Consider the following 10,151-nt stretch of genomic DNA (forward strand, 5'->3'; position numbering starts at 1 on the left):
ATTTGTTTTCTTGATGTTTATATAAGACACTTTACCATTGTTTTGCATTTTGTATAACTTTTTATTATTGAATAAAGTTTAAAATTGTGAAAAAAATAAAAATAAAATAGAAATAATAAAAAAAAGTAAAAAGAAACTAAAAATTAAAAAACAACACAAATATAAAGAACGAAATTGTGTTAACCTTGGAAAAAATTGTATAATTCATGTTTAATACATTTTTTAAATAGCCCCCTCAATAAACATTCCTAGATAAAAGAAAAAAGGAATTTAATAAAAAATGAAAAAACAGCAGTACAGAAATAAAAATCAAATACACACAAAAAAAAAAAGAAAAAAGGAAAAATAACCCCACAAATATGAAAAACAAAATGGGTAAACATTTTATAAATAGATCACTAAAAAGCTCAAAAATATACTTCCCTGAAATAACATTAAAAAAAAAAGAAAATTATGATGTCAGTTGTCAGTTGTTTGGATATACAGTAAACCCCCTTCCATCGCGGGGGTTACGTTCCGGACCCACCCGCGAAAAGTGAAAATCCGCTAAATAGAAAAACCCTATTAAAATACAATGTAAGCATGGTATTTTTTACTGTCACTGTACGTGTAAAAGCATTTTGAGGTCTTTAAACACACTTTTAAAACAATAGAAACTCATTTAAACAAATAAAAGATACTGAGAGACAGAGCAAGAGCTATGGAAAACACAAAAATATTTATTTTTCAATGATTTATATAGTAAAATAACATTACAGAAAAAAATGCAATATACTGGGACCGCAAAAACAAAACCGCGATGGAGCGGGGTTTTAGTGCTGGTTCACACTGCCGCTACCACTAAAGTAGCGTCGCTTCCAGCGCGACTTTGGCGCGACTTTGGCGTGACTTTGGCGCGACCTAATCGCGCGGCGACTTTTTATTTGGCCAATCACAATCTGATGTCTTGTGACCTAATTTCCTTTTCCTGTGTTTTTTTTTTTACATATTTCCTTTTTCCCATGTGTGCAGTGTTGTGTGTCTCACATAGCTTGACAGGGACACTTTTTAGACCCCCCAGACACTAAATCCAGAAAATGACATGCCTGCCTAAAAAAATGCCCGCTAAATGCCTGCAAGAATAAAAGACAGCTGGTAAGACACTACAAAAAATTAAAAGAAAAATTATTTTTTTAGGGGTTCTGGACATGCTACATAGCTGAAACTTGACAGGGACACTTTTTAGACCCCCCAGAAACGAAATCCAAAAAATGACATGCCTGCCTAAAAAAATGCCCGTTAAATGCCTGCAAGAAAAAAAAGCCAGCCGCAGAGAAGCCGTATTACAGAAAATATAGTAAAAATTATGTTTTTTAGGGGTTCTGGACATGCTACAGAGCTGAAACTTGACAGGGACACTTTTTAGACCCCCCAGAAACTAAATCCAGAACATGACATGCCTGCCTAAAAAAATGCCCACTAAATGCCTGCAAGAATAAAAGACAGCTGGTAAGACACTACAAAAAATTAAAAGAAAATTTTTTTTTTTTTTTAGGGGTTCTGGACATGCTACATAGCTGAAACTTGACAGGGCCACTTTTTAGACCCCCCAGAAACGAAATCCAAAAAATGACATGCCTGCCTAAAAAAATGCCCACTAAATGCCTGCAAGAAATAAAGCCAGCCGCAGAGAAGCCGTATTACAGAAAATATAGTAAAAATTATGTTTTTTAGGGGTTCTGGACATGCTACAGAGCTGAAACTTGACAGGGACACTTTTTAGAGCCCCCAGACACTAAATCCAGAAAATGACATGCCTGCCTAAAAAAATGCCCGCTAAATGCCTGCAAGAATAAAAGACAGCTGGTAAGACACTACAAAAAATTAAAAGAAAAATGATTTTTTTTTAGGGGTTCTGGACATGCTACATAGCTAAAACTTGACAGGGACACTTTTTAGACCCCCCAGAAACGAAATCCAAAAAATGACATGCCTGCCTAAAAAAATGCCCGCTAAATGCCTGCAAGAATAAAAGACAGCTGGTAAAGACACTACAAAAAATTAAAAGAAAAATGATTTTTTTTTAGGGGTTCTGGACATGCTACATAGCTAAAACTTGACAGGGACACTTTTTAGACCCCCCAGAAACGAAATCCAAAAAATGACATGCCTGCCTAAAAAAATGACCGCTAAATGCCTGCAAGAAAAACGGCCAGGTTGACAGAAGACATATTCATTTTTTAATGAAAATTATGCTCTTTTCTTGTTCACTACCATTTTTTAGCAAAGTCGGATGACAAGTCGGATTACAGGTCGCTTCAATTAAGATAAGGAGGCGACTCCCATTGAAGTATATGGGACAGGTCGGATCACTGGTCGCCTGAAAGTAGTACCGGACCCTTTTCTGAAGTCGGAGGGACCTTAATAGCGGCAATTAAGACGGCACTGATTCAATTACATTGGTTTGGTCATGTCAAGCGACCTGGGGCGACCTGGGGCGACACAAGTCGCCTCGTGAGTCGCCCTAGTGTGAATGGGGGCTTACTGTACATTATTTACAGGTGTGGGTATGTATATGTTTACCCTACAAAAAAAAAACATAGAAATTATAAAAAGAGAATATGTTACACAAATGAAAAAATAATACACAACATGTGTAATAACATTTATACATAGACCACTAAATAAACATTCCTAAATAAAAGAAAAAAGGAATTTATAAAAATATTAAAAACAGCTGTACAGAAATAAAAATTAAATACACAAAAAAAATGAAAAAAAAACCCACAAGTACAAAAAAAAAAAAAAAATGGGTAAACATTTATAAATAGATCACTAAAAAGTTCAAAAATCAACTTCTGTGAAATAACATAAAAAAAGGAAAATGTGATGTCAGTTGTTTGGATATACACTATTTGCAGGTGTGGGTATGTATTTGTTTACCCTACAAAAAGAAAAAAATAGAAATTATAAAAAGAGTTGAAAAATGAAAAAAATAATACACAACATGTGTAATAACATTTTTAAATAGACCACTAAATAAAATAAAAGAAACTTCCCTAAATACACCCAAAACACAACAAAGAAAGGACCACACCCTCTATAAAAGAAGGAAAATGTAGACTTTTTTTTTTTTTTTTTTTAAGCACGTTTCATCTAAATTGCTCAATGAGTAAAATAAAGAGTTTGTGCTTCTACAAAATTTATTCTGATGGCAAAATCCTTAACTTTGTTTTTAAATTATTATTATGAAATCAATTAAAGCAAATGTGGAAGCTTGTAATACTTCTCAGATCAGTTTCGAGGGAAGGGGAAGAATCCAAAATATAATCTGACTTGTCACACTAACTTTCCAGTGAGGACTGACGGCTGAGGAGGGCAGACATGATTTCCAACACATCAAGGTACAGAGATATTTTCTTACAATCCCCTGTGTTTATTTCCTAAAAAATGAATGCTTATTTAGCAAAAGAAAACTTTTTTTTTAAATTTTGAATTTTTTTTTTTTAATTTTCCTTAGATCTTGTTCAACTGATCAGATAAAAGTGGATAACCTTAATGTAATTAGGGTTAATAGCACCTTGTTTCATACTGTGTATTGGTATTTGCATGTGGGCTCTTCTTTATAGCGCTAGCACAGTGGGTTGCGTTTCAATATCCGTCCTCTCAAGGTAAAGCTGGGTATACACTAGTGGAATTTCATTCAGCATTTTTCATTATGAGGACGTTCATTTGTTTTTCCAATCATTAATGGGCTCAAATCAGCGTTCATTTTCATCCACAGTGACAAGAAAAATTCAAATGAGCAGCAAAGAAAATATTTCTTGAACGTGCGCAATTCTAACTGTGTATGTGGTTTTAATTCAGTAAAGTCCATTCATTCCAAAATCCAATGTTATTTCATTATAAATGACTTCAATTTTTTTTTTCTTACCAGAATCATAATTTTTAACAATTTTAAATGTGACAAATTATAGAATAACATTTATACTGGGTATCTAAAGTAACAATATAAATAAATTATAAAAATAATTGAAATCAATGGGACCCGAACTTCGGTAATCAAAACACACCATTTTGAAGCCCTAAAACCCAATAAATGCCCCTAAAAAGTGCCTAGGCTTCTGGGTCATACCCCAGGGACTATTAATCACACAAAAAAAAGTTCTTAAAAATTGTAATTTTTGATAGAGAGCCAATTATTGAAAAAATTAAAAAAAAAAATAAAAATTATTTGGATTTAGTATCTGGGGGGGTCTAAAAAGTGTACCTGTGAAGTTTCAGCTCTGTAGCATGTCCAGAACCATAAAAAAAAAGATTGTTTGTACTAGGTCACTTATAGAACAGGTTAGTGGCTTCTCGCTTTTCACACCTTGCCAGTTTAGTAGCAGGCGTTTTTTTTGGGCATTTTTTTGGGTTCTTTGGAGGCAGGAAAAACATCTGAACTTGTGTATAGTGGTATATATACACACATACTTATATGTATTTTACACTTAGACATATATAGGTGTGATAGGAGCATAACTATATTGGTGCTAATTATTTCATTAGCGCAAGTAGTGTTTTCTGCTCCTTTCACACCTATATATGTGCAGGGGTATATATACATACATGGGTGTGTATATATACCCCCTATACACATGTTCAGATGTCATGCCTGACTCCAAACATGTGCTCAAAAGATCCCTATAGACGCCTGCAGCCAAAAAGAATGCTGACGGGGGCGAAGCCATATTACTGCAGCGAAAGTGACTTCAGAGAAACTAGCTTTTCTCTATAGCGGTCACCCTGATATGGAAGGGTTTGGTCACCCTGCCATAGCAGTCACTGTCAGTTAACCCTACACTACACTACGGTCACCTTGGCACTTAACACTTTCCCTACAGAAACTGAATAAATTAAAGCTAACTAAAGTGTAAAAGAGCACCCTAACTACACTAGATATCCCTTTCCTCACAATAATAAATGCTAAATGACACTTTGTAGCAGAAGTCCACGAACTGCTTCCACTCTCTTCCATGTCCCTGTATAACAATGCTAGGAATTTGGCGGGGGCTATCTTATGTACTGGGGGGAGTATTCACTAATGATTGGTCTAGGGACCCCCTAGTCACTCCAATCACATTCTTAGCATTCTCCTGCCCCCTCAATTGGCTTTTGCTAATGGTTCTGGTCCAATCATGGGCTTTTAAAGCCCATTTCCTGTCCCATTGCATTTTGGTCCGTTCTGGTTGCCGAATTCCGAACTTTTTGGGCAAAAAGTTCTAAATTCAGCCGAACCTCGAACAGCCAATGTTCGGGTCGAACCGATGGTCAACCCGAACCGTTCGATCATCCCTAATAATAATAATTAAAAACAAAAATCAGGGGACATCCATTACCATTTACTACCAAACAAAAGCCCAAATTGTCCTGAATAAAAACGAGAAATAATCCACCTGGATGCAGAAAGTAGCTGTGATGATGTGTACATGTTTACAAACACAAGTCAAAGTTGCAAAATTGGGCTTAGGCATTAGTGCCGGTTCACACTACCGCGGCACGACTTCGGGGCGACCTGTGAAGTTGCGTGAACCGCGACTTCGGCGCGACTTCACATAATTGAAGTCAATGCAAGTCGCTCCGATGTCGCCCTGAAGTAGTACAGGAACTATTTTCTAAGTCGGAGCGACTTGAGTCGCTCCTATTAGATCGGTTCCCATAGCACTGCATGGACCGCGACTTGTCAGACTGACCAGTCGCCTGACAAGTCGCGGTAGTGTGAACCGGGACTTAGTCCCGGTTCACACACATATGCGATGCGGGAACCCTGCGAATCCACTGCGGGTTCCCACATTGCATTCAACTCGCAGGCAGTTCCCACTGCCATATGCGAATCGCTGGGGGTGTCAATACATAGTTAACAACACCCCCAGAGCCGTTCGCATATCGCAGTGTGAACTGTCTGTTTCGACATGAATCAGATCGCATGAGTGTTCACACTGGTACGGACCCAAAAAAGGGTCCTGTGTGAGTTGTGTCCGAATCCGATGCAAATTTAACCATGCAATCTGTATGGCTGAATTTGCATCGCACAGACATCGCATGTGATTTGCAGATCAGTGCGCTCCGAATCACATGCTATGTCTGTCATTGCATATGTGTGAACCAGGACTTAAGATTTGTTTTACACTTAGGGGCGAAGGGTTTAAGCTAACAGAGATTGTCTTCATGTCTTTGCAGCCCCGATTCGTCCTTCGGGCTGAGGTTGGCAGTGACTATAATAATCGGTATCGGCAACATCTGCATGTTAATCGCTATGTGTACCGACCACTGGATTAAAGGGAATGGAGAGGATTATGTAGACCATGTGGGTTTATGGAAAGTCTGCACTACGGAATTCGGTAAGTGGAATAAAGTGTTTGTTACTCCAGCATTTCATATTCCTGATACAGTGGTGATCGAAACTTTGGGCACCCCAGGTAAAAATTTGTATTAATGTGCATAAAGAAGCCAAGGAAAGATGGAAAAATCTCCAAAAGGCATCAAATTACAGATTAGACATTCTTATAATATGTCCCCAACCAGTATCTGAGGACACCATACAACAGATGGGTCCCCAACTAGTATCTGAGGACACCATACCACAGATGGGTCCCCAACCAGTACCCGAGGACACCATACCACAGATGGGTCCCCAACCAGTACCTGAGGACGCCATACCACAGATGGGTACCCAACCAGTAACCGAGGACACCATACCACAGATGGGTACCCAACCAGTAACCGAGGACACTATACCACAGATGGGTCCCCAACCAGTATCCGAGGACACCATACCACAGATGGGACCCCAACTAGTACCCAAGGACGCCATATCACAGATGGGTCCCCAACCAGTATCCGAGGACACCATACCACAGATGGGTCCCCAACTAGTACCTGAGGACGCCATACCACAGATGGGTCCCCAACCAGTACCCAAGGACACAATACCACAGATGGGTCCCCAATCAGTACCCGAGGACACCATACCACAGATGGGTACCCAACCAGTAACTGAGGACACCATACCACAGATGGGTCCCCAACCAGTACCCAAGGACACCATACCACAGATGGGTCCCCAAACAGTATCCGAGGACACCATAGCACAGATGGGTCCCCAACCAGTATCCGAGGACACTATACCACAGATGGGTCCCCAACCAGTACCCGAGGACACCATACCACACATGGGTCCCCAACAAATACCCGAGGACACCATACCACAGATGGGTCCCCAACCAGTACCCGAGGACATTATACCACATATGGGCCCCAAACTAGTACCCAAGGACGCCATACCACAGATGGGTCCCCAACTAGTACCCAAGGTCACCATACCACAGATGGGTCCCCAACCATTAGACTATCACTGACAGAGGCATAACTAGAACCTTTAGGGTCCCGGTGCAAGAAACCATGAAGGCCCCCCGGACCCCTGGCCGGGGCCCTTCCCTTCAACCCTGGGGCTCTTCCCACTGATCCTGGGGCCCTTTACTCTTGTTGCAGGGCCCTTTATTACGGTCCCGCAGCGGGAACCTTTCACAAGTTCTGCAGTGGGCCTCCTTCCTGCCATCTTGGGGTCTTCCGGTGGTGGAATTCCAGGGCCCAGTCGCAAGTGTGACCTTTGCGATCCTGGAAGTTCACCCACTGGTGTCAGTAGTTTTCATTTTTTGGTATTTTAATTGTATTATTTTGTATCATTTTATTTAATTTTTTTTACAATGTCACTGACTATGACTCTGTCCATTCAGAAAAGGAAGGAGCTGGTAAATTACATATTTACCGACCCCTTCCTGGTTCTCTATTGTGACACATCCCCTGCAGCAGCCGGCAGGAGAGGGGAGGGAGCACAGTGGGTGGGGGGGGGGGGGCAGCAAAGTAGGGGGGGACCAGGGGAGCACACAAGGGCCCAGAGACAGCAGAACACAATGGATAGGAGGAATAGGAAATGGATAGGAGGAGTGGCAGAGGCAGCATACAGAGGAACCAATCTCCTCCATTTTCCACCTGCAGCTACAGGAGGAAAAAGGAGGACAGTGATTTCTCTACATGCTGCCCCCGCTGCCCCTCCTATCCAGGTGTACAGGGGAGCCACACAGGCCCCCAGGAGCATGGGGCCCAGTTGCAATTGCATCCCCCTCAGCCAGAGCCCACCCTCTCCTCAGCACACATTGGCTGAAGGAGTCAGGCAGTGATGAGGCTGCTGACTGATAATACTCCGCCAGGGCCAGAATGTTCATTTTATCGTGCAAAATGCGGCTCCTGGTGGTGTGAGCACAGATTAAAAAACAAAAAGTCTCTCCATGATACAGCATCCTGGGCCCCTGTAAATGAACTGATGGGGCTCAGGGATTATAATTTAGGCCACCTGAGAGCCAGAGGAGCAGGGGGAAGCAGAAATAAAGTCCCTGCAGCTGCATTTAGATAATGCCTCTCGAAACTTAAATCTGGTGAGGTGGGAGAGGGAGGGAACCTCGGAGTCGGAAAAATTTTCTCGGGGGGGGGGGGCAATTTCCCTATTGCTCCCCCTGGATCCGCCCCTGATTGTCGTGTACCAGGAGGAACCCAGGACCCTGAGGTGTGTGCGTGTGTAGGGGGGTGGGGGGGAGTGGGCGGCACTAACGGGGGGGATGTGTGGAAGTGATCTGGTGGCTACACTGCTAATGGATTGTTTCCATATGACAGACAACACTTGGCTTGTCAGGTTTATACACAGTAAGTGAGATGCTTTCCTTTAGGCCTTGTTTTCATTTACGTTTTCAGGGCAGTAAAAATGCATGGCTGAGCCACGTTTACCACCACCCAACCACTCCCCTTTTTGCTGCAAAGGCACTGCCACTGTCCTACATAGCACAAAAGTGGTGCCAGGGGATTTTATACACTCCCAGTGGATTAAGCCATTGGGATGTGTGTAAAATCCCCTGGCTCCACTGTTGTACTATGTAGGACAGTGGCAGTGCCTTTGCAGCATAAAGGGGAGTGGTTGGGTGGTGGCAAACGTGGCTCAGCCATGCATTTTTACTGTCCTGAAAACGTAAATGAAAACAAGGCCTAAAGGAAAGCATCTCACTTACTGTGTATAAACCTGACAAGCCAAGTGTTGTCTGTCATATGGAAACAATCCATTAGCAGTGTAGCTACCAGATCATTTCCACACACCCTCTGTTAGTACTGGCCACCTCCCCCCCCCCCCCCCCCACACGCACACACACACACACCTCAGCCAGGTTTCCTGGGCTCCATGCACCCATTGGCAGACCTGGCAGTCGCCAACAGGTATAGGGAAGGGAGATCAGCGAACGCCCTTTTGCTGATCTCCCCTTACTGTTTGATGACAAATTGCCAAAAGTAGCACAGAAACTACTTTTGGGAATCCAGGCAGCAATTCGGCCGATTCCATTGCTGGCAATTGGCTCCAAATTAACATGCGATTTGACATGCCACATCCCATGTCAAATCAAACCAATGTGAACGTAGGCTGAGGCCAGGCTGGGGCAGCAAATGTGCAGGTGCAGTGTTGAGAGCGGACAAGCAAAGTCCCTTCTCCTGCCTCTGGTGCATAAGCACCAATATCCCTAGGATTATATCAAAATCCACGTCATGTCATGTGTGTGCCCCACCACTGGCCTCTGCCCCTGTACTCCAGTGCTGCCTCTGGCCTGGTGCACGCGTGCATAACCCACTAATAATAACATCCTTCCTTCTCTTGAATGTCTTCAAATCATCAAATAAATGTATTTATGCACATATTTGAATCTAGCACGTTTTGAGAAAATTAGCACAGTTTATCACAAGCACTTTATATCTCATTCTAATATTTATTGCCATTTATTTCTGATCACTTTTGAGTGAATACGTTTCATTCACCCTAGCATGGGAATTTGGAGTCACCTATTTTAGATTGCATAAAGTTTATTTTTTACAGTGTTACAGAGGCATAACTAGAACCTTCAGGGCCCCGGTGCAAGAAACCATAAAGGGCCCCTCGGACCTCTGGCCAGAGCCTTTCCCTTCAAGCCTTGGGCTCTTCCCACTGATCCTGGAGCCCTTTATAACGGTCCTGCAGCGGGACCCTTTCACAAGTTCTGCAGTGGGCCCCCTTCCTGCCATCTTGGGGACTCCCCACGGTGGTGGAATGCCAGGGC

At 42.2% G+C, this 10,151-nt stretch overlaps 1 protein-coding gene across 1 annotated transcript in view; it reads left to right on the forward strand.

Moving 5' to 3' along the window:
* The first annotated feature begins 3,305 nt into the window (after positions 1-3,305).
* LOC309568107 (uncharacterized protein) overlaps positions 3,306-10,151 on the forward strand; it is a 120,069-nt gene continuing 113,223 nt past the window's right edge. The window contains exon 1 of the mRNA XM_082273703.1: positions 3,306-3,383. Within this exon, the coding sequence (XP_082129829.1) occupies positions 3,364-3,383 (20 nt within the window). The 5' untranslated portion in view covers positions 3,306-3,363. The remainder of the gene's footprint in view (positions 3,384-10,151) is intronic.

Source organism: Pelophylax lessonae, assembly GCF_965119305.1.
Source record: "Pelophylax lessonae genome assembly, chromosome: 12".
Lineage (NCBI taxonomy): Eukaryota > Metazoa > Chordata > Amphibia > Anura > Ranidae > Pelophylax > Pelophylax lessonae.